The following is a 23,951-nucleotide window of genomic DNA, read 5'->3' as shown; positions in this document are numbered from 1 at the left end:
GAAATAAATGGGATTGGAGCCTAAAAACCAACCTTTCTTTAGGAAAATAACTAAAAAGTACAAATGCAAAATACAATTAAAACAAATTATTTAAATGATTAAAATTGCTTTGATTTAAATCATTCCACCTGTGAAGAGGCAAATCTTTTAGAACTACAAGTTTATATACTGTACAATATATTTTTTAACAAGTTATTCATTAAGTTACTCTACGATGATACTGGAGTTATGTATTTTTAGTCAGGACTTGTCTATACAAACACAAGTTCATGGCAGTCTGCGGTGTAAATCTACCTCACACTACCCAGCTGTGCCACGCCCTAAGTCCCCATGTGGACACTGCTACTGTACTCTACAAGTTCCCTAGTTGATTTTTTTCCTCTGTAATAACTCATCCTGCCCACTTGTGTTAGCAAACAGTGAACCCAAAGGAGTAGAGGGATCCTTTTAATTTACTGGACAGATTCAAGGAAAAATAATCCTTGCAAAGTTTATTGCAACTTGAAACTCTATGTGTAAAACTTGAAACTCTATGTGTAAAAATCTATGGTCACGTGTCTTAACTTCACATGTGTTTTTTCGGAATCATCAGAGAAGGATTAAAGTAAATATTGTAAACTACTATGGGAAGGGGCCATCTCTTCTGCTCCTTGTTGAGTCCCAAGCATAATGTCTTCAGCATTAACAATAAACAATAAATAATAAATAATGATAAATAATAATTAATACATTTGATCAGTATTAAAATCAACACACCTGCCCTCCTCTTTATAGAGGAACTGAACAAGTCCACAGCTCATGTGTGCTGCATGCTTTGTGCAGCCATTCCTCTTGTGAATACAGCCCTTTGATATGCCCCCAGTCCCCATCTCCTAAAGTGCCACACTGGCAAACAACAACAGCAATGATGAAACCTAGTTCTTAAATAATAGATCCCAAAGAATATTAGCCCCCTAATGGAATGTGAGATTGTTTGCTTGCTCTTCTCTGGCTTATCTCGTCAGACAGTTATGAAATGCATACCTAGCTACAGGAATTATAGCACACCTTTAGCTATGACGCCCATATCCACACACTTGGTGTTCTTCATGTTATAGTCATTGATTGGCTACACTGAAAGGACAGCTTGTGAGTTAGGATTTGTGAGACCCTCAAACACACACAGAGCCCAAGGTGGTTGAGTGGCAAGTTCCCACTCCTACTGCTAGAGGTAGAGAATAGGCCAGACTGAGTTGAGCACCATGTGGTACTGCTTGTGCATCGAACTGACCTTGCTGGAGAGAGGGCTGTGGAACATGCATGAGAAGGAACATATGTGTTTGAGATGCCAGGACTCAGAGTAAATCAGAAGGGATCAGAGGCCATTCCCCATATACCCTGGCACATGGCAAGACCATCCCAGGTCTCCACATGTTTTTACCTGAACTTGGTTTGCAGTTAGAAGGTTTTTTGTTTCTAAAGGATGTTAGTACTAAAGAATAATGCTGCAGGTCACTGTAAACAGGATCTTGGGATTTTGCTCAAGGCTAGTTAGTAGTCAGGGAGAACTTGGAATACGTAAAATCTTTGGTGCCTTCAGAGCATTTTTAAATAGCAAAAATTTCTCTGGCTTATGGAAACTGGTTTCAGAAGATGTTACATGATTGGCTACATTAGTCATCATGCTAGATGACCTCTCAAGGACCCTTCCAGTCCCATGATTCTATGATTCTGTGATTCTATGTCTGTAAGTGATGCCTCTATATCTCATTTCTAAACTTGGCAACTACCTCCCTACTCCCAACACTGCAGCAGACCCAGACCCCTATGAGGGGCCAAATCAGAACAGCCCCTGGACTTGGGGAAGTTCTCTTCCAGATAAACTTTGACTTCCCAAAGTCCCTGTCTCTCTTTTGTAACCAAAGGAACAACATATTACCTTGAAAAAACATTTGGAAGAGGCAGTCAGTTTTAAAAACACAACTCTCTGTGAAAACTTTTTACCTGCTGCTGTTCCAGCTATCCTCTAGGGTTTGTGTAAGTGACAGAGGTTAGAGCTGAGTTACTTTGTGCCTTTGAGAGCACTGTGTGTATAAGTTAGTTTCACTGGTTTCCCATGTAATCCATCAGATTGCCCTGCTGTCCAGGCAGGTGTTCCGTAAGGCAGCAGAGAAGACAGGAGCAATTTTCAAAGCAGGCCAGTGCAGATCCATCTTGCAGTTACCCCCATATGGACAGCTCCCTGCGCCCGCGGGGAACTCCATCAAAGACAGTGAGGCTGTACACAGGCGCAGGGGTTTGCCCACACACATGCAGGTGCCAGGCTTGGGCCTGTGATTGCAAAACTTTCAAAACAGAGAGGGGGACTCGGGCAGGGGTAGCTTCTGAAACCATGTTTTTTTAAATTGGCTGGCTCTCAAGCCGATGGTGGCCTTTCACCTCAGGAAACCTTTTCTTGGTTTCCCTTTTTTCTACATAATTGTGTCCACTATCTGTCGTGTACAAATCCTCCCCTCACAGTCCCGCAATGGTGCTCCAGGACGACAGCTAGAGAACTAAATGGTTCAATGCTGGGCTTTGAAAGGTCTCCTGGGAGAAGGCAGGCTGGTGTTTGGTGTAAAGGTCGCAGGCTTCTGCTGGATCCTGGGAAGCCTGGTGGCTAATGCAGCCATCTTGCTCAAAGAACCAGTTCACATTCTCAGTGGGCCGTGAGGGCCTGGACTACTTGCCTTAAGGTCACCGTTTGCTCTCAATGGGCTCTGGCTGTGCAGGTGAAGGGAGGGGAGCTCCCCTGCTGAGAAGCCAAGGAAATTGCACCTGCAAGGCTTTCAGGAGAGCAGAATAAATAACGACAAGTGGCACTGGCTGAAAGGAACAGACTGGAAGGTGCCTGGTTGCCATGGCGATGATGCCGCGCTTTCTGAACAGCGGGCTTTTCTTTCTCTTTTCACCTGCCAATCTTCCCCCACCGTAACTCTCGGCCTCTGCAGGAGACAAGCTGCGACATTTACACTCCCACTAACAAGCTGGCTGCATGATGGGCGAACTCCTTGGGAGAGCATCTGCTCTGGAGTGGTGTCACAAAGCCCAAATGGCGAGGACTGGAGGGTCAGCGAGGGGGCTGGGTTCTCGCTGGCAGTTAGTGCAGGACGGGTACATTTCCTTGTGTTAGTAGTAATATTATTAAGTGAGGATCCTGCTTTGAAACAGCAGATCAAGCCATGGCATGGCAGGCATTGTTTCCTAGCCCTCACAGCCCTTTAGTGAGCCGGGTATTTCTTATCCATTGGGAAGGAATTGCACCTGCAAGACAATGGTCACATGCTAAAGAACTGCTTGCTGATTAGAAACTCAATCCTGCCTGCGGAGGGAAGAAAAGGAGTAAAAGAAAAGAAGCTGACAGCCACCATTGGAGCAATTTCAGTTCTAACCCGGGATCCCGACAACAGGCTTTGAGATAAGCACACGCTGTGTGATTTCAGTGTTCCTCATGGCTCAGCTGCAGCCAGACTTGTCCCCTGGATTCTTAGTGCCCTTGTTTTGGGACTATGTTACTACGGTGGCAGTAGTGAAATTTAGGCAGATACCCCTGGGCTTTGCAGCTGCTCTCCCCAGCTGAAGGGGTGCAGTCACCGGACTTCTCCAGCTGTCAGGGATGAGGAAGGAGTGACGACTTTCAGTTCACTCAATTTTCAGGGGTAAAATGACTCAGGAGAAAAAAGTAGCAGCTGGAACAGAAACACACTGTGAGAGATTTGAAAAGCAAAGGGGCTGTGGTGGATCTGCCGCCTTTGGCTGCCCTGCTTGGAGCCTGGCAGTATAATGCCGTCAGGACTAGACCAGACCAAAAGATTCATAGCTAGCATAAGTCAGACAGAAAAATCTATAAATAGGAGCATGATTGCCTATCTGCCAGATCCCACTCCCATTAAAGCTAATGGAATGACACCTCCCATGTGAATCCAACAACTAAGATGGAAAGGAAATGGGAGAATACTGTGGCAAGACATGGCAGCCCAGAATGACAAGGAGAGCAAAAAGTTGAGGAACCCACTTAGGTCTTCTCAGTCTCTCTGTCTGGCAGGTGAAATCCCTTTAGAATATGCCTTTGGAGAGGTGTGTTATATGACAGGCCTAACCCTGTTTCTTGGTAGCTACTGGTCTGCCCTGTCAAATATCTGCTCAAACTGCCTTGAAGACTTCAAGTGGCTCTTAAATTTGATTCCAAGTAATCTTCAGAGAAAACATACTGCAACAAAACATAATCAAGAATGGGAGAAAACATGGAAAGACAGACCACAGAATGATTCCTGCAGATGTGGCAGCTGCAGAGACAGAGGTTAGAGGAGGAGATGTTGCACACCCAAAAAGCTAAGAGGGGACCTGCAAATTAACTTCAGTTAGAGAGAGTATGCTTGAAAGAATGAGCTAGATAATAATCTGACTGACATGGCAAAGGCTATGCAAGAGATGGAAGCAACATGCCTTGTGATGAGCTTCTGGAGCAGGTCGACTTCATGCTTAAACACCTAGGGTAGATCTCAATACTATATGGCTGCAAAGTACACTGCACAATGGCAATCCTGCTTTCAAGGCTCTTGAGGTCTGGGTTAATTGAGAGGGAAAAGAAATCCGAGTTAAAGACTTTTCCATCCACCCAGATTATATGCACAGTTGGCAGCTGTCACTCTAACTGAGTCGCACTTCCACCTTCTGGCTGAAGGAATCCAGTGTGGGAAGTTACGTCAGTGCCCCACGGTATGTACTGTAGTGTATGTCCCAAAGGGAGCCCTGTAATGCGCTAAGAGGACATTAGAAAAAGGGATCCTGTTTACTGAACTGCCCAGCAGAGTAGAGCTGGTCAGTACCTGGTAAGTATTTCCTGTGAATAATTTAAAAACAAAAACAAAAAAAGTTATTTTTTTCCTGAAATTTTTATTCTGGTCTGTCAAATAAAACAGAATATTTCACAAGGAACAAAAGTTCTCATGAAAAATGTTCCTATTGAAATAAAAGGCTGGTTTTCTTCTAAAAATATTTTTGACCCAAGAATCGCCACCTGCTCCAAGAATTAGGGGGACTTTCTAAGGTGCCCTTAGTTAATAAACACTTCTTCACCTGCAAGGGGGTTGTGGTGCCTACCTAAAGCCCCTGTGAGTCAGACAGTGGATGCCTGGAAAGTCCTGTGTGGCCACCGAATTATTAAATCCTGGAAGCCTTTTTAATGCTCATGTAATTTTAACACTTGTCCGAAAATACCTGTTTGTAGCTTTCTGGCCACTGATTCCTCCCCCGCTGGCTGAAGGGGCCTTTCAAGGATTTGATAGCTGCTGCCTGCTTAGAGTAAGACCTGCCCAAGGAACGCGAACAAACCAGTCCTCCCGAAATCTGCATAGTCCATGAAATAAACAAATCCTTTGTGTCACAGGATCCATGTTTGTCAGAATGTCAGTTCAGCATCATGAAACCACCCAGCTGATGGAGACTGCATGTGAGCAGAGCTCTGCTCCTCCCAGCAATTAGTGCCAGAGTTCATTTAATCTTCCTCTTTAACTGGCTGGATCACTGATGAGCAACACATGGCTCTCCCTTCCTGCCCAGGGGCTGAGCACTCAGCCCAGAATGCCTGACCTACCAAGCACTATCAGTCTAGCCCTGGCTTCCCACATGGCAGAATGGAGCACTAAATACCATGCCACTGGGCCTGCCCTCAGCATTCCTTAATAGTGAACAAGTGTCTATTTGATATCACAGAGCAGCAATTAGCACTTAGCAGGAAGGTCTATTTACCTTTTAACCGAAGGAGGGAGTGTGGTCTAGATAAATGATCAGGGGACTCAGGAATTCTTCAATGCTAGGGACTTATGTGGCCTGGGTAAACCTCTGCAGCCCAAATTCAGCCCCGGTGCAAGTGGTGGCAATTCTGTTTGCTTCAGTGGGGTTGCACCTGCTAACACCAGGGCTGAATCCAGCACTCTGTGACTCAGTTTTCCCATCTGTAAAACGAGGCAATATGATATTGCCTCCTAACCAGGGTTGCCATGGGGATTAATTAGACGGTGTCTGTCACATCATTATACAAGTATCAGATATGAGTAATTGCAATCAATAACCCTATTTCTGGAGAATCAAATAATTAAGTTAGACACGCATCTCAGTTACACATGCAATAATTGCCTTTGAAATAGAAATCAAACTCAAATCTGAGGACTACTCATCTCCAGTGTCACCTGAATATTGTACTGAGAAATAATAATAATTAAAAAAATAAAGGCATCTTGACGTGTTGCTCAGCAACAGAAGTTGCGGGGGATACAATCTAGGACTAAAGGAACAAGCATTTCCAAGATAATGGGTAATTTCAGGAGCAAAATTGGGGGCATGCAAATGTCACAAACACAGAGAATTTTTTCTTCTTTTAACCAATAATTTAAACTAGGGATTTGGGGTAAATAAGTGTTTAAGTTTGATGATTGAAAAGCAGAATCCAAACCTTTACATAGAGCTGTATTGCTGGAGAAATGTTTATTCGTTTGTGTGAGGGAAACATTAGATTGAAAATAAATTGAATCAAAAATTGAAAATGCTCTTAGAAATGTCATGCCTGTGTTTAAAGAGGGAGATGGTGACATGTCAGTGTTACTGTATTGTACTGTGCCTCTTACAAAGCAACCCCATATTCATTTGGCTGTTCCCCCTCCCACATGTCCCGTCCCCTTTTCCTTTCTTTCTAGGACAAGACAAGCGCTCTGAGTCTCAGCAACGTGGCTGGGGTTTTCTATATCCTGATCGGAGGGCTCGGACTAGCCATGCTGGTTGCCTTAGTCGAGTTTTGTTACAAGTCCAGAAGTGAAACAAAGCGGATGAAGGTGGCAACACATTCCCAGGCCTTTTACATCTCTCTGACACTACCCAGGCTCCTAAACCGGATGCAGCCCAGACCCAGGGTGGAAACCCATGTTATAGGGATGATGATGTGAATATGCTAGTTGGTGTGTTTAGAAAGGAAAGAATGAGAATGAATGGAGGGAGCTAATGAATATGAATACATGAGTTATTTGACAGTCAAGTCAGACCTACACCGTTGTGTAGTGCAAATGCAGATCTCAAATACAAAGCAAAACCCTAGCATGAATGACCATAGGAATGTATCGCAATTCCTTACAGTCTAGCTTCAAGGAAACAAAGACTAGCTCTTCAAGGCTGCAGTCTGTCGGGCTCATGCACTACTGCATTTACTTCAGTTTCACACTGGTGTAAATACATGCCAAAAAAAAGAATGGAGTTGCATCAAGATAAAAATGGAGTAATTCAGTAGTGAATCAGCCCCTGTAATTCCATTAAGTGTTACTGTGCTGATGCTATTTATATTTAAGCAATAATGGTGGCTGCTTAGAACATTTGCTGTATCTTATTGCTGGACCAATTCCTAGATCCAACAATCTCAGGTAAAACAGAGTATCATTAACTCCGTGAACACCATTTTCACAGAAAATATACTGTGATATGCACCCAAATCTTTCAAAGTGCATCTGCACATTTGGAGACTTAGGGACACCGTTTTTAACAAACTAGGCCTTTCCCCCACATGGTACTGTTATCCTTTCAGAGTGCCATGGCAAAGAGCAGATAGGATTATACTAGAGACTTCTCGGTATGAGGGTTTAATAACCAGAGAGTGCCTGTGGAACGAATTCATCTTGATTCATATGAGAAGCAAGGGAATTGGGGTGGATTACCATTTACGGGTAAAAGTTTGGCATTAATTGTGCCCTTTGAAAACAATCTGTCCCCTATATCCTCCACTTGACCACTCCAGTGAGCATGGAAGCCAGTCAGAATGTGTCACTATGGCATTTAGGTTATGTCTGACTAGTCCTATGAGAGTCTCACTTCTATGAGCACTAAAATTTACCCAGATTTGAAAACTGAATACATGATCATTTCTTCAGTTTACATGTTTCTATTTCAACATTGTTAATGTTTCACCAATGATGATTACACATTTAATCAACCAAATATGTGTAATATCTCTTTCCCCACTGAGATTTAAAATAAGCCCGAACCAATGAGAGTTGGGGAAAGGTAAAGGAAGCATAGGAGTTGTGTTTTATATGCCACTAATATGGCTGAATCTAATACTGAACCTTATTCCAAAATAACTGCTCCAGAATAGCTATTTCAGTAAATTTCCAAGTGTAGACAACCTTAGACTTTGTCTAGACTGGGAAAATTAGGTTAGGTTTCCTAGCACATCTTGTTTTGCCAGTGTAGACAAAGCCTTAGGCATATGCTTAACTTATTCATATGAGAATGCCTTAAGTGTTTGCAAGATCAGGGCCTTAGAGATCACCATGTATTTAAATGGTCAATAACTTACCCGGTCGATAGGTGGAGCACTTTCTGCACATGACACGTGTGCCCTGTATCTCAAGGTGTTACGGAATCGTTTAACTTGGAACCTAGAAGAGGTGTAAGCAAGTAAAATAGATGCAATAAAGAACTGCAGAAAAGCAGGAGCCTTGCTGGAGTTAGGGAATGAAGGAAAGATAAAAACAAAGGAAGCAAGAGTATTTCATATTGTAACTTTTCAGACATTTCTAAGGACAGGGGGAGACCCCCCCGTCCCTCCTAAAAAGGGTTTTTGTTTGATCCCACAGCAATCAATCAACGAAGCCATAAGGACAGCAACCCTTCCCAGGCCAGCTACAGCAGGAAGCAGCGGAGAAAATGGACGGGTGGTCAGCCATGATTTCCCCAAATCCATGCAGGCGATTCCATGCATGAGTCACAGCACTGGGATGTCCCTGGGAGCTACGGGATTATAATCAGCCACGATGCATCACCTGGGTGAGAGCCGGGTCTCGCCAGCCCCACCCCTCCAGTGCCAAAACCAAACCGAACAAATGCAAGAAAAACAACGATGACAAAATGGACAATTCGATGGATCTTCCTGAGGAAATCAAATCTGTTTTCTTTGTTGTTTGCTGATAGATCCACAGGCAGGAGAACAATAGCAGTCTGTACTGCGATAAGGAGACAGGTAACGGGATTCAGCAGGTTCCTGGACCATCCTGGAATGCAGACCCACTGGAGCACTGAGGAAGACTGTGCCATTTTGTTTTAACTTGGTTGTTAATAAGTCTTTGTGTGTGCAATATATATATTTTTTCTTACCAATTCCCATGGTGTCAGGGTGACATCATTTCTCCCCCTTCCCCACTCAACCCTTTAATCAGGTTCAGTGTGGGATGCAAACCATAATGTCTGAGCTACTAACAATGAAAGGAAAATAAAAGGCAAACCTAACTCACTGGGAGTGTCAGCATATAACCCTGTGATTCATCACGATTCTGCCATCTGTTGCTTCAGCACTGTGGGGGCGGTGTTGTTGTAACAAGGCTGATAGTACTGTGGAGGGATCTCTCTGTTCTCCCTATAAAAAAAAAAAGGACTTTAGAGACAAGAAAATAACTGAAACAGCAACAGAAATCGACTTTGGTGGAGAAAGGGGGAAGGAGTGGCTGGATGGAGACAATGGCTGAAAGTTGTAACTGGCGGTGAAAGAGCCCAAGGCCAATGTCATAACTATTCCAGAGACGATTAATGGTGGTTCAAGGGAAAGCTGCTCTGAACTTGGGGTATGAATCCATACCAGACCCTGCAGAGGGGAAACCCCCACGCATGGCAGGCTAGAGTGGACAAGTCAGCAGTGGACTAAGATCATGGCAGACTGCTGCATATGGAAGAGATAAAGCAAATATAACATCCGTCCAACCCCCTGCCTAACTTATCTGGGGTTAATGGGCAATTGTCACCCATTTCTTCATTGCTTTGCTTCTGTACATGCTCTCTTTGATGACAGAACCACCCTGAGCCTGGAGTAAACCATCTACAAAGCAACCAGACAGCCTGCTAACAAGTAAAATGGAGCTAGAAATGGTGGAGCTACACTCTGGACATTCCTGCTTTTTGGCTGTGAAATTCCCTTATGGCCAGTCGTGAATGAAAGGGGACATTTCATGGTTAACTGGCCAAGCCAGCCTCCTGAGAAGAACTAAGATCCCATGTAATCAAACAAATGAGGAGGACATCCCTCAAGAGCTTCACAAGCTTCTGTGATGCTTCCTTGAAGTTGGGCCCAGTTGAATTCAGCTTCAGAAATCACCACTTGTCCAGTCACATTGGTGGCAAAGCTAACGGCAATGGATTCTGGCCTATTCATCCTCAGTAAGCAAATGGAACTCACAAGTGGCCAGCTGGTTCCCCTGCTTGGTACAGAAAAGTCTGTCTATGATCCAAAACCCAGTGCTGCTACTACTGGAAATGAAATGGCAAAATCCAGAGTGCAAGACATGCAGCAGGGGTCCAGCTGCTGGCAATGTTGCCCCACTGTATTTTTTTAATTTTATTTTTGCTACAAAATTTTCATTTTATGAAGCTGCCAGCATGGACAGTAGAATGTTTTTCATTTGGGGACAGAGAGGGCCTCCCCAAAAGCAAATCATTTAAAGGGGACCTTCTAGAGAGATAGAAGATCTGTCAAAGAGATACCCTTCTTACCCCATTCCTCTCCCCACACTTCCACCACTTGTGTCTGAACAGTCACTTCAGATTTTTTAAGAGGTTGAAGCTTCTTCCAAAAGCCAGTGGGAATGCTGCACAGTGACAAGGGGCTGCCACCAGAGGCTCATGGGCTGCTTTATCTGTAAAGTAACAGAGATTGCAATGTGGCAAGTGGAGAAACTGGGGGCGTGAGGAGGATAGGTAGAGAAGAGAGAGTTTGATGAGAAAGTAACAAGCAAATAACTTGAGCAGGTCGGTGGTGAAGATTTCCCTGAGTGGTTTTTCATAAGCACGACTGGCTGAAAACCAGTTCTCTTTAGCGCATGATTCATGGTGCGGTGCTGTATGTCAGCAACCGTTAACGACTGACCTGCTCTGAACTGTTCTTTACCATTTAGCTATTTGCTACCCATCTATTGTCTCTGACTCTACTCCTCCTATGGTCACCCTCAGGAAACTGGCAAGTCAAAAACTCAAGGACCCTAACTAGGGCACCACATGTCTTGTGCCCTTGTGCGTTCTCTTCCTGCCAGTGGAAACCCTTGTAGTCTCCATCTTTCATCCAGACAAGGACTTTCATCAGCCACTCAGAATAACTCTTCAAGGGCACCATCTCTGCGCTTATTATTATTATTTTATCCACCTCTTTATTTTTTTTTTACTTCAGTTCTGTATACGTGCAGGAGTGGAGCAGCATCGAGGGTGCTTTCCTGCTTCTGTCCCAGAGCTCTTCTGGGAAAGTCTGAGGCTTGATTCTTTTCTTGTCCCAGGGCCTTTCATAACCCAGTTATTTTGCCACCTGAAATTGCACTGAGAGCAGGCTGCAGAGATTCACTTTTCTGTGGAATTGGAAATAAGCCCCATCAACCTTCAAAGACCCCGCTGCCTTTGTGGCAGGGAGTCAAAGAAGCTGTGTCCAACAATTGAAACAGCCAGTTAGATGGCCCTGTAGGAACAAACTTTCTGTGATAGGACTGAATACCTGTGAAAATAAGACAGGAGACTCAATCTTAGAATGCTTTTGATCAATGGAGGGGTGAAAAAAGGAATGAAACAAAAGCGTGGAAAAAAATGTTAACTTGTAATATGTATTTTTACTACACTTTTCTTAAAACTAGAATAATGGGAAAACTCTTAAAGACATTGACATTTTTTCTCAACAGGAATCCATAGTTAACAGTTTCGGCTTTCATTAAATTTTGCTCTTTGGTACCTGGATCTTTTATTTAACAGCTCTCTTTGTTTTAACTCTCTTTCTTAGTAGAACTACAAAGGGATTTTGCTTCATCAAACATAGAAACATTTTTCGTTTTGTGTTCTCTTTTGCAAACGGTGCTTTTAATTTTATTTGATTTTATTTACATAAGAAATGAAAAATATCGCCTGGAATTTAAGTACCGAGATTTCACGGTCCATTTTCATAGCTGTCCATGCCATTCTGTGCCTGTGCTGGATGTGTGATATGAAAATGATGTTACCCCAGAGGCAGTCTTACCCAACCTGGATCAAACTAGATTTCCTTGAGTTTTGCTGTGCCTGACTTGTGAACAGCAGCCAAATAAACTGCTTCAGGTTCAAATTGGGAATCTATCAAATATTTACCCAACGAGTGAAGGCAAAAATATCATTTGTGGTGGATGGGAGGAGGGTGGGGAATGCTGAGGGCTTTCTTGTTTGTTTGGAGTTTTGGGGGGGGTTGGGAACAGAATAGGAGGTTTTTAGTTTGTTTTTGCCATCCGTGAGGTATTGTCAGCTCCAAGTCAAATCAGAACCAGCACTGGTCCAAAAACCCTCCCCAGTCTTGACTTTTATTCGAGATACGTATCTCAGAGGCTGGAACACTTGACATCTTTCCCATTCTCTTTCACGCAGTTAGCCTGTGGAACTCCTTGTAACAAGAGATCATTGAGGTGAAAAGGTTAGCAGGATTCAAACAGCTCAGACATTTACAGAGATAATGAGATCAGCTACAGTTACACTAGTAAGGATTGAAAGTGGTGCGGGGGATGACCACCAACGTTTGAAAGGGCATATAAACCCTCGTACTTCAGTGTATCAGATGACCACTAACTGATGGGGGCTAGGAAGAGACTTTTCCTGTGGGCAGGTTATTTCATAACTGCCTACTGTACATTTTCCTTGCCTCTGCCTCTGAAGGATCTTCCTCCAGCCATTCTTGGAGGCAAAATACTGGGCTAGATGGACCTTGGGTCTGATCTAGTGTGGCCATGCCAGTGTTCCCGCACAACGAAAGAGAATCCATTTTGGCTCACAGTACAGCAATTAAAGATGGGCAAGAAATGGAAGAAGAATAAGCCTATGTCCCTGTAAAAGTATCCTCCAATAGTGATCAGAAAAGATGTGGACAAATTGGAGAGAGTCCAGAGCAGAGCAACACAAAATATTTTTAAAAAATGTTTAGAAAACTTGACCAGTGAAGAAAGGTTAAAAACACTGAGAACGTTTAGTCTTGAGAAAAGAAGACGGAGGGGGACCCTGATAAAAGTCTCCAACTATGTTCAGGGTTGTTATAAAGAAGATGGGGATCAACTGTTTTCCATGCCCAATGAAGGCAGAATAAGAAGTAATGGGCTTAATCTGCAACATGGGAGATTTAGGTTAGATATTAGGAAATACTTTTTAACTATGAGGAGAGTTAAGCTCTGGAATAGGTTTCCAAGGGAGGTTGTGGAATCCCCATCACTAGAGGTTTTTAAGAACAGGGTTGGACAACACTTGTCAGGGATAGTCTAGGTTTCTGTGGTCCTGCCTAGGCATAAGGGCTGGACTTGATGATTTCTCGAGGTCCCTTCCAGCCCATCGTTTCTATGGTTCTATAACCTAGGATCTGTGTCTTGTCAGCAAGCTGAACTGAATTCTGCCACACAAACCCCTGGTCTCTGAAAATTCAGTGGCAGATTTTGGGGAATTCTAAACTGAAGGCTTATATTAAATTATATATAGAAATGAATAATACTCTCAGTTGCAGTAATTTGTGTGACTTATTTTGATATTAAATTCCATTTATTTTATTGTGCCTCTGAATTTTCAATATGCCACAGATTCTCATCTGGAAAAAGCTGACCTACCCTATAGAAGTGACTAGGTAGAAGAAGCTGGATGTCTTGGCAGCTGAACAAGGGATACCTGGGAGGGGTGGCAGGCAATTTGAGGTTGTAGAATAAACACATACACTGGATGTTTCTGCTACAGTAGTAAGCACTGGAATAGTGTAAGACATTAACATTTAAATTGTCCTTGTTAGGTTTCAGAGTCCCACTAAGGTGTATAGGTCAGTTCACAGCTCTCTTAGAGCTACTGTTTCAGGCTTTCTGCAGACTCAGTCTACAGTTGGTTATTTTGCTGCCATTCAGAAGGGCTAGAAATGCAATTCATTGTTTCACATGGAAGCTTAGCTTTTTGGAGCATGGCTCTTCAGAGTCACAGAACAGACAGAGATTGGTCCCATTCTGAACCCACCAGGAATGTGCAGCCAACCATATCTTAGACGTCTTGCTAGACAACAATTTTCCCCGTATATTGGAATGTCTAATGGGCCATCTCACCATCAGTGATGTATAGGGGCAACAGAACGAGGGTTTTTTTGTTTTATTTACTTACTAATAAAATAACAGTGGCTAAAAATCAATTAGAAAACTCTAGAGGACTGAGCTATGAAGGATGATTTCTTTTCAGATTAGAGTGCCAGGGAATTCTCAGTTTCGGGAAGGTCTTTCTCTGAAGCCCTTTTGGTTTCTTGCAAACTGCTCCCACATTACTGCGCTAATGGGAAAACAGGCAGAACTGGCGGAGCTTTCCGAGAACAGAAATCTGACCTAGGGATCTGAGCACAAGCCTGGCAGTCAAGAATCCCTTTGTTCCGGTCCTGGCTCTAAAACTGGCCTTGAGCAAGTCACTTAGGGCTTCTCTACCTGGAATAGTTATACCGGTATAAGCTAAGCTGTGATTCAAACTGCCATAGTTATACTGATATAACTCCCCATGTCGACACACTCATTCCAGAACTAGAGTGCCTTTATCTGGTTTTGCTTGTGTCACTTTGGAAGGGGTTTAAGCTAAACTGAAATGAGAATAAGAAATAATACTGGAATCAGCGTTCCCACACAGGGGTCTATGCTGGTATGACTATATTGATTTAACTATGCTGGTATGATTTACCAGAATAACTAGTAAAACTTTCCCCAGTTGACAAGCCCTTATCCTCTCTGCTCTTTGTAGCCACAAATCTGCACTGGTTTAGTTAAACCAGTGTAACCCCCTGCCTGTGTAGACAATATTTTTAGTTTGGGTGACCTGTTTCAGTTTAGTTTAAACCTGTTCCTAATCAATTTTGAGCTAAACTGAAATAAGCCTGGTTTAAACCAAAATGAAAGTGTTCACACAGCATTTGGCCCCCCTTTAAATTGGTTTAAAATCACAAGTTAAACCGGTGCAACTCTGCATCGAGCCAGTCCCTCTGCCTCTGCTTCCCATTTCCACAGCCAGGTTAACAGTGTTTATCCAGCACCTCTCCCGAGAGCTGCCAAAAGCCTTTTAAAGGCGCGATAGGCTAAGCATTGTGTTGGCAGCCACATGAGCTGCAAAATTTAGGAGCAGGAATTATGCGGGCCTACCTTAAGTGAAAAGGTTTCGCTGCTGGCTGATTGAGGAGGGACCCCTCTACCTGACGCAAGGGCAGTCTTTGGGAGCTAATACTTTGCACTGCGGTGGTATTTCTAGCAAACCATTGCAGTCCTCCTCAGCTGGGCATCTGCTCATTCGTGAAGAGCACACGTGAAAGCGTGCCTCGCCCTCTGCTGGGCTGTTCACTGAAGGGCAGAGCCTCCCCTGAAGTCCTCCAGCTGCTGCTTTGAGTCCAGGACCAGCTCCCCTGGCATGGGCCCTCCATCTGGAACAAGGAAGCCCTACACTGGTAAGCTGATAACAGAGATGAAGGTACCGTCATTTTACTGAGCTGTTAATTTTCTGAATGGGGAAGGATCCCCAGGGCAGAATGGCCCTGGCTTCTCACCCTGCCAGATAAATAATGGCCCAGCATTCGCTCTCCCCGGTGATAAAATGTCCAAGCAGTGGGGGCGGGGGGTGCCGGTAGCACAGCAAAGTGTCAGGGGCCTAACGACCGGTTGGCCCAGTCCAGAAAGTGGGCAGGTGTCTAGAGGAAGGCATTGGTCCTGCCCATATTCTGATCACCTTCCCACTTCCACTCTGCCCCACAACTACAAATCGGGCCCATTTAGATGAGGCGCTCGTGATAATGTCCTGTCTTTCTGATCTCAGGGTCAGGGGGAGGCAGAGTTCCCCCAGGAGCACCAAACTGTCCATCTGTGGAGCAGGACCCTTCTTGATGTTTATGTCAGCTCTAGGGATCAGAGGGCACCATTCATCATCGAGGTTCATGGGGTTATTTTCACCCCCTTTTGATCGATCGGAGTTTGCAATCGCTTTCCCCTGAGTTTTGCTTCCAGAGCTGGGCTCAAACTAACCCAAAATCTCCAAGCAAAACTCAGTGGAAACTAGTGAGTGGAAACTTCCATGGCTATGCTACCATTTTTAGTTCGCTAACTCAGTGACAGCCGGCCCAAGCACGTCAAACCCTTAGCTCCAAGTGTAGGTGTAGGTTCACTTAAAACCTGGCCCAAGTGTTAGGAAGACTTGGGAACCAGAGTGAAGCTGTCAATGGACATATTCTGCACTTAGCTTTGCATCAAAACATGAAATCAGGGAAGCGTCCCAGCTGGATTTGGGTTCCACTGCAAATCCGGGGTGAGGTCACATTCTGTCTGTATTACACACTCTGCTAAACCATGGAACTGTGTGTCAGGATAGAGAGTTTGTGGCTCCAGGCTTAGAATAGCTGGAGTTTGCTGTGGGTCCGTACCGTGCAGCAGTGCGGGCAAGTATGACACAGTCCCTGCCTGCCATGTGCTTGGCCACAAGCACCAGATCTACCCCATGTACATTTAAAAGTCATCTCTGCTGATGCTTGTAGTTCTTGACCTCCCTGAACACAGACTCCCCTGGTGCATCCTCGTTATTCACAGGCATGAATCAATTTGTCATTGCTTCAGCCACCGGCCCTGTTTGTGTTTGCTGGCAGCCTGCTGCTGAGTGACGTGCCAGCATGTCTGCATCTCTGGTATCAGTGTAATTAGCCACATGCAAAGGAACAGGGTGATATCACTCTACCACGGCCGCCCTCAACAGGGCAGGGCCTGCAGTGGCAGGATCCATACGTAAACCCAGTATCAGGAGACACTAGAGAGTGCCAGACAAACTGTTCAGCTCCATGGAAACAATCATTCATGTTGATCCAGTTTATTATGAAGATGAAATCCCTCCCAGCTTTACTATCTCACTGAAGACACTGAGCCGGACTTGTGTTCTCTTCCAAGTCTTCATTTATGATGGTTTGTGTTTATGGGATGAGTGTAAGTTTGTGAATGAATTTAGCTCCTATGAAATTAACTCTCTAGAATCAGGAATAGGGAATCCAAGCACAGTGCAATACTCCTGACGCAGCTCTCCCCAGAAGCACCCCTTGCTATTCTGGTGCTGGGCTTCTCCTGAGTAGACACTAGTCACATCAAACTGCATTCAGTGGCTTTGTACTGCAAGTAAACTTCCATTAGGAAATTGATTTAGAGCACCAAATAAAGCCACCTTCACTTGAAATCTAAGTACAGATGGGAAAACAACTCTCCAGTGGGGAAAGGTTAGACCAGGAACCCGCTAACCCACCACCCAGCCCTGGAGAAGAAATACTGGGAGCATTTCTTCACAGTGACATGTCACACCATGCTGCACTGCAAGTTCTCAGCCATGGTCAGAGTCACCACAAAGGGAGCTGGAGAAAGGGATGGTCTTGCCATTATGAAAAAGGGCTATAGAATTTAATGCATAATTATGAGTTTTCTATAGAATCTTTAAGCTGTCCTAGAACCTGGGAGAATTCAAGAGCAGGGATAGGGATCTCTATTAAACACACCAATTGGGTTAAACATCCTGTAGAAAGGTTCTCATTCTCTATTACATTTTCTGGGGTTTAGGGTTATTTCTATAGAACATTATTCAATTTCCATAGGCCCCTATACTTTCCTTCCCTATAAAGAGCCATAGGATTTTTCCATGAGAGCAGTGAGAGTCCAAGGGATAAAATCCAAGTTTTACCTTCTCCAAAACTGGGGAAGAGGTCCATGTAGCTCAAAAGTTTGTCCTCTCTGCCAACAGAAGTCAGTCCAGTAAAAGACATTACCTCACCCACCTTGTCTCTCTCATATCCTAGGCCTAACATGGCTACAACAGCGCTGCAAACAAGACCAGTCTTTGTCAGCTGAGAAGATAAATGGAAAAGGACACAAAATTTTCTCACTCAAATTTCAAATATAAGGTATATGATATAAATATAAAATGATGGGGTCTAAATTAGCTGTTACCACTCAAGAAAGAGATCTTGGAGTCATTCGGGATAGTTCTCTGACAACTTCTACCCAATGTGCAGTGGCAGTCAAAAAAGCTAGCAGAATGTTGGGAATCATTAGGAAAGGGATAGATAATGAGACAGAAAACATCATAATGCCACTGTATAAATCCACAGTACGCCCACATCTTGAACACTGTGTGCAGATCCGGTCGCCTCATCTCAAAAAAGATATATTAGAATTGGGAAAGGTACAGAAAAGGGCAACAAAATTGAGGAGAGATTAATAAGACTGGGAAAAGAGACGACTAAAGGGGAGTATGATAGAGGTCTATAAAATCATGACTGGTGTGGAGAAAGTAAATAAGGAAGTGCTATTTACTCCTTCTCATAACACAAAAACTAGAGGTCACCAAATGAAATTAATAGGCAGCAGGTTTAAAACAAATAAAGGGAAGTATTTCTTAACACAACACACAGTCAACCTGTGGAACTCTTTGCCAGAGGATGTTGTGAAGGCCAAGACCATAACAGGGTTCAAAAAAGAGCTAGATAAGTTCATGGAGGATAGGTCCATCAATGGCTATTAGTCTGGATGGGCAGAGATGCAAAACCATGCTCTGAAGAGTCCCGAGCCTCTGTCTGCCAGAAGCTGGGAGTGGGCGACGGGATGGATCACTTGATGATTCCCTGTTCTGTTCATTCCCTCTGGGGGCACCTGGCATTGGCCACTGTCAGAAGATAGGATACTGGGCTAGGTGGACTATTGGTTTGACCCAGTAGGGCCATTCTGATGTTCTCATGCTGCACACTGTCTGTCTATTTGTGAGTACAAAAAAGTCTGCCCTAATCTGGTTTATTCCATACAGCCACATAAGAGGATCAATACTAGGATATTACATAAAAACAGGTCCTTCCATACTATTATTATATGTGTTACTGTAGCACTTAAGAACCCCAGATATGGACCAGCACCATTGTGCCTGGTGCTGTACAAACACACGCTGCTCTACACATGGGCAGGTGTCTGTCTTCTATATGTGAGCAGCTCAGGCCAGATCATTTGTTATCCAGTCATAGATTTTAAGTCCCTTACAATCATCTAGTTTGACCTGCTGCATAACCCAGGCCAGAGAATTTCACTAGTAATTCCTGCATCAACCCCGTAATTTCTGGTTGAGCGTGTCTTGTAGAAAGAAATGGTTAGTTATTAGTAAAGTGGAAAGAAGGAAACAAAGCCAGGGTTACTACTGGCGACTGGGCATCCCAGACGAATCAGGCGGTAAAACACCCAAACAGTGCTCCTGGATTTACTGATTAGGTTTAAAATACAGACAATGTTTCTATTTCCCTTGATGCAAAAACCATGTAAGACCCGAGTTAAAAACCTGGAGAGCTAAATAACCCATTGAAATGAGTAGGGCAGAAATGATTTTACTTGGCAGGTGACATAAGGGCTGGTTTGCTGAGCCTCAAGAATCTGCTTCAGTGCTGAAAGTGAAAGAAAGAAAGAAAGAAAGAAAGAAAGAAAGAATAATAATACAAGAGCTGCCGTGTGTAGGGGCCCACTAATGTGATCCTTATGGAAAGCTAGGTTGTGGCTTTGCCACAAGCCCTGAGTAAGGGGCAGGGCATAGTTGTGCTGCCCCAGGGAGCAAATTGTGAGAGACTCTGAGAACCACAGTAAGGTCACTGATTCCCCCTCGCTCCAGGTGGCAGAAATAATCTATCCCTAGCCAGTTACTTTCCCTGCTGCACCAGCCAATGTGTCCTGGGAGAGGCGTGGTGACGCCTAGCACAAGGGGGACCTGCACGATGCTGCAGAGACAGTGTACGTGCTCAGCCTCCAGGGGGATGGGAGTGCCTCACATGCATTACCGATGCCTCCTCTCCTTCAGCACTTTATGGCGGGGCATTGGTGGTGTCCCATCCGGTCCTTCTCCAGAGGGTGAGGTCTGGATTAGGGTGTTGAGGTGATGTGCGAGGGCTCGACCCTGCAAAGTGCTGAGTGCACTGGTCCCAAGCTTCCAAAGCACTTAAGCCCATGTTTCACTTTGGGAGGGGGTATTATTTTTAAGTGCAGGTTTATACAGAAGAGGCCTTGTCGCCTAACAGCTAGAACCCAGGCCTGGGCTCTCAGTGATCCTGGGGAAGTGCACATGGTAACTTCCACTCTCCCTGGCATTGCACAGCTGTGAATGAGAGGAGAATTTGTCATTCTGGATCTGTTTTTCAGCTGTAAAATGGGGTTAATCCTCCCTATCAGAGCTTTGGGAGGATTAATTAGAGAATATTTGCTCAGCTTTCTCCATGAGTTAATTATATACAGCACACGCACACAGCGTTATTAACAGGAGCCTTTGATGGCTGTCAGGGTACTTTTTCATTCCTGGGGATCAATACAGTATAATGTAACAGCCACAATGTATGTTCATTACTCTGCTGGGATGGTTTAACATGCTCTCTGGATCCCCTTGGCAGTAATTCCTTCTTCATTCTGGCTGGCATCAGAATTAATAACATGTCGTGTTCTATACGGCCTGACTTTTTAGATGAAAGGTACACGGCGTTGTACGCAGTATATATTGCAGCATAATAAATCAATTCTTTCCTGTCAGAAGGATTGGAGATGATTTCACAGCTTGATCTTGGCAAGCCAAAAGCCAGCTCTGCTGCTGGGCAATGGACAGAAGAATTCGGCTCCATACAAATACATGTCTCCATGCACAACCCAAGACTGAGCTGCAGTGCTCTGTAATCGATGCAGTATCTAAAGAAATACCTGCTGCTTCCCCCACAGACTCCTTGGGAGTCGAATTTTGAGCCCTTTCCTGCAAGATGCTGAAATGTGAGAAGCAACTTCTGGGTTATTTTAAATCTAGTGTTTAATCAGGCGAAATCGCTGGGAGTACATTTGTTTCCTCATTGCCATCAATATCCCAGTAACACCTAGAAGCCTCAGCTGCACTAGGGGCTGCACAGAGATGTAATAAGACCCAGTCCCTGCCCCAAAGAGTTTATAATCTAAGCAGACAAGGGGTGGGAGGGGAAGCACAGAGGTGAAGGCCCAGATTCACAAAGGTATTTAGGCACCTAACTCCCATTGATTTAGGGACCTAAGTACCTTTGTGAATATGGGCCAAAGGGACTTGCCCCAAATCAGTGGCAGATCCAGAATCAAGTCTTCTGACTGCAAAGCCACTAGACCAGGCCACTTTCTGCTTATAAGAGCACAGACTGACATAGGTGCTGGAACTGGGGGTGGGAGAGCTGCAGAACCCCAGGGCTTGAAGTGGTTTCTATTTTATACAGGGTTGACAGTTTGGTTCAGTGGCTCACAGCAACCCTACTCTATAAATTGTTCCAGCACCCCTGCAGACTGAGCACCCAGCCCAGGGGAGATGAGCGAAGACTGAGTGCTCAAAGGCAGAGACCACCACAAAGCACACAGAAGTCAGGACAGTGGTCAAGGCATTCGATGTGCATCTCCCTTAGCGGCTGCTGCCTGCAGCTCCCAGGGCAGTTAGTTTACCTTTTGAGTTTTATTTTACAAACACTATCTTCCTGACAAAGTAAGACTCACATTCTCCTGGTGCCAGGACAGAGAGAGGCGGGACTTGAACGGCTTGCCGTTTTGTTGTCTCGGATTAGCTCAGCTGGCATGACAAGCATTCCCCGCTTCAAAACCAATGTTGTTAACCTTGAAATCTGCATTATTAATATTTCAGCATGAGTGCCATCCGGATCTGCAAAAAGATCCTCTCCTGGACTGGTGACAGCTTGTCTGCATTTGATTCTAATCATATACGAATGCATGAGTTAAGAAGACATCATTAAAAGTATATTAAGTTTAATTATGCCAGCAGCAGCAGACAGTGGGTGCACCAGCTTAATGCAGAATGCATAATTAGATGGGACCTAATCCATTAGATTCTTATTTGTTAAGAAAATGTGCCTTGCATTTAAGCTTCACTACGAAGTGATCCATAGCAATCCAGAAGAATTGAACCATGGCTGGAGGTTATTTTCCCCTTCTGTTGTCTGTTGATTCTGTGACACGCTGCTAAGAACTCTCACGGCACAAATTACAGGAGTTGAGATGTTTTTATTGTTCCCTTCAAAGAAACAGAACCACAGCAAGAAGACCTGGGTCTGCCCTGCCCTAAGCCTCATGCCGCCATTGACAGCAATTGCAGGTGGCAACGCCGTGTTCCAGCACGGCCTGTAATAGAATCGAGCATTTTCCCAATGAGTGACAGAGCAGGATATTGCTCAGTGAGAGCTGGATGGCAACTTGAGGCACAGCCCTGAGCAAGGGGGTGGGAGTGCATTTGTTGCTCTGTCCCTGGAGTAGCCCCAGGAGGCGCTGTGACTCACAGATAAGCCTCTGGGTCACAATGCCGCCTTGCTCCCCACAGGGGTAGTCATTTATTGCTGGTCTATTCCTGCAGGAGAATATTAATGCATATTGCCCGGAAGGCTGGCTTAGCCATTCATGCTACTGGGGGGTTTCTCCCGCCCCCCCCCATTCCATGGAGGGATTCAGTGGGTGAATAGTTCTGCTTTTACCTACATGTCTGGAGCCAAGATGAGCTGGCACAGGCGGGTAGGGGCTAGGATGGAGGGGGATGACATAATTTGCAGTTAATAAAGGCCAGCCACAAATGACTAACCTCCAGAGCAAGGAGGAAGCAGGGGAGGGACTGTGTCCAATTCAAAAGGAGCCCCGTAGGCTCAGGGTTTCCTGGGGAGGTGCAACTTACCCACCATTCCTTGCTCTGGGCTGTGCTAAAAGGCACAATCCAGCCCTCTGAGCCCTGCATAAGTATGAAGTTATTATTACTGTGACCTTGTAATGCATTCGTCTTGTCTCTTCTTACTGAGGCTTGGGGTGGTGCAATTGGAAACGACAGCATGGAGACATTCATAGTGACTCTTTAGTTCTGGCTTCACGGAGCAGGGCTAAACTCCTTCCGATGCACTTTTCAGTTATTGGCTGTTGCCTCCAAATTTGCAATCATTGCTGTTTAGCAGACAACTGAATTTTCAGTAATGCTTGCTGGATAAAACACCTCGTAGCTTTTCAAAAGAGTGTATTGCGGGGTGTTTCGACAGGAGTGTCATACATAAGATACCGGAGATAATTGTCCCACTCTACCCAGTCCTGGGGAGGACTCAGCCGGAGGACTGTATCCAGTTCCGGGGGCCACACTTTAAGAAAGCTGTGAATAAATTGGAGAGAGTCTAGAGAAGAGCCACAAAACTGATGAAAGGTTTAGAAACCCTGACCTACGAGGAAAGGTTAAAAACACTGGGCCTGTTTAGCCTTGAGGAAAAGAAGATTGAGATGGGACCTGATAATTAGGGTGACCAGACAGCAAATGTGAAAAATCGGGACGGGGGTGGGGGGTAATAGGAGCCTGTATAAGACAAAGCCCCAAATATCAGGACTCTCCCTACAAAATCGGGGCATCTGGTCACCCTACTGATAATAGTTTTCAAATGCTGCTCTAAAGAGGATGGGGATTGACTGTGCTCCATGTCCAGTGAAGGTAGGACAAGAAGTAATGGGCTTAATCTGCAGCAAGGGAGATTTAGGTTAGATATGAGGAAATCTATCTAATGATAAGGGTAGTTAATTTCTGGAATAGTCTGCCAAAGGTAGCCAGGGCATTCCCATCAAATACCTGTCTGGGATGGTCTAGGTTTACTTGGTCCTGCTTCAGCACAGGGGGCTGGACTCAATGGTCTTTCAAGATCCTTCCAGACCAACATTTCTGTGGGTGTGTCTACACTGCAATGTAAGCCGAGGGTTAGCCGAACTTGAGTTAGCAGACACTGGGTGTGTTAATGTAGGGCTTGAATGTCTACACTCATTTGTAACCCCAGGTTAGGAATGCAGGGCTCCAGTGTCTACCCTGCATTATGCAGGCCCAAATCTAACCACCCATATCCCAGACTTCCTAGC

The 23,951-nt window shown here is 44.7% G+C and overlaps 1 protein-coding gene and 1 long non-coding RNA gene across 8 annotated transcripts in view; one reads left to right on the top strand and one right to left on the bottom strand.

Moving 5' to 3' along the window:
* GRIA1 (glutamate ionotropic receptor AMPA type subunit 1) overlaps window positions 1-13,577 on the top strand; it is a 163,208-nt gene extending 149,631 nt beyond the window's left edge. For 2 of the 6 annotated variants that reach the window (XM_073355277.2, XM_073355278.2), the window contains exons 15-16: window positions 6,714-6,848; window positions 8,619-13,577. In XM_073355277.2, coding sequence (XP_073211378.1) covers window positions 6,714-6,848; window positions 8,619-8,807 — 324 coding nt within the window. In that variant the 3' untranslated portion in view covers window positions 8,808-13,577. Of the gene's footprint in view, window positions 1-6,713; window positions 6,956-8,618 lie in introns of those variants that run through there. The other 4 variants (XM_073355280.1, XM_073355279.1, XM_073355283.1 and 1 more) reach the window with 3 other exon arrangements.
* The window catches only part of LOC140915534 (uncharacterized), a 46,991-nt gene that overhangs the window by 6,676 nt on the left and 16,364 nt on the right, over window positions 1-23,951 (bottom strand). For both annotated transcript variants that reach the window (XR_012160191.2, XR_012160192.2), the window contains exon 2: window positions 9,294-9,415. This is a non-coding gene — a long non-coding RNA (uncharacterized LOC140915534). The remainder of the gene's footprint in view (window positions 1-9,293; window positions 9,416-23,951) is intronic.

Source organism: Lepidochelys kempii, chromosome 8, assembly GCF_965140285.1.
Source record: "Lepidochelys kempii isolate rLepKem1 chromosome 8, rLepKem1.hap1, whole genome shotgun sequence".
In the NCBI taxonomy this organism is placed as follows: domain Eukaryota; kingdom Metazoa; phylum Chordata; order Testudines; family Cheloniidae; genus Lepidochelys; species Lepidochelys kempii.
The sequence above is the reverse complement of the archived record's forward strand: the minus strand, read 5'-3'. Positions and strand labels throughout refer to the sequence as shown.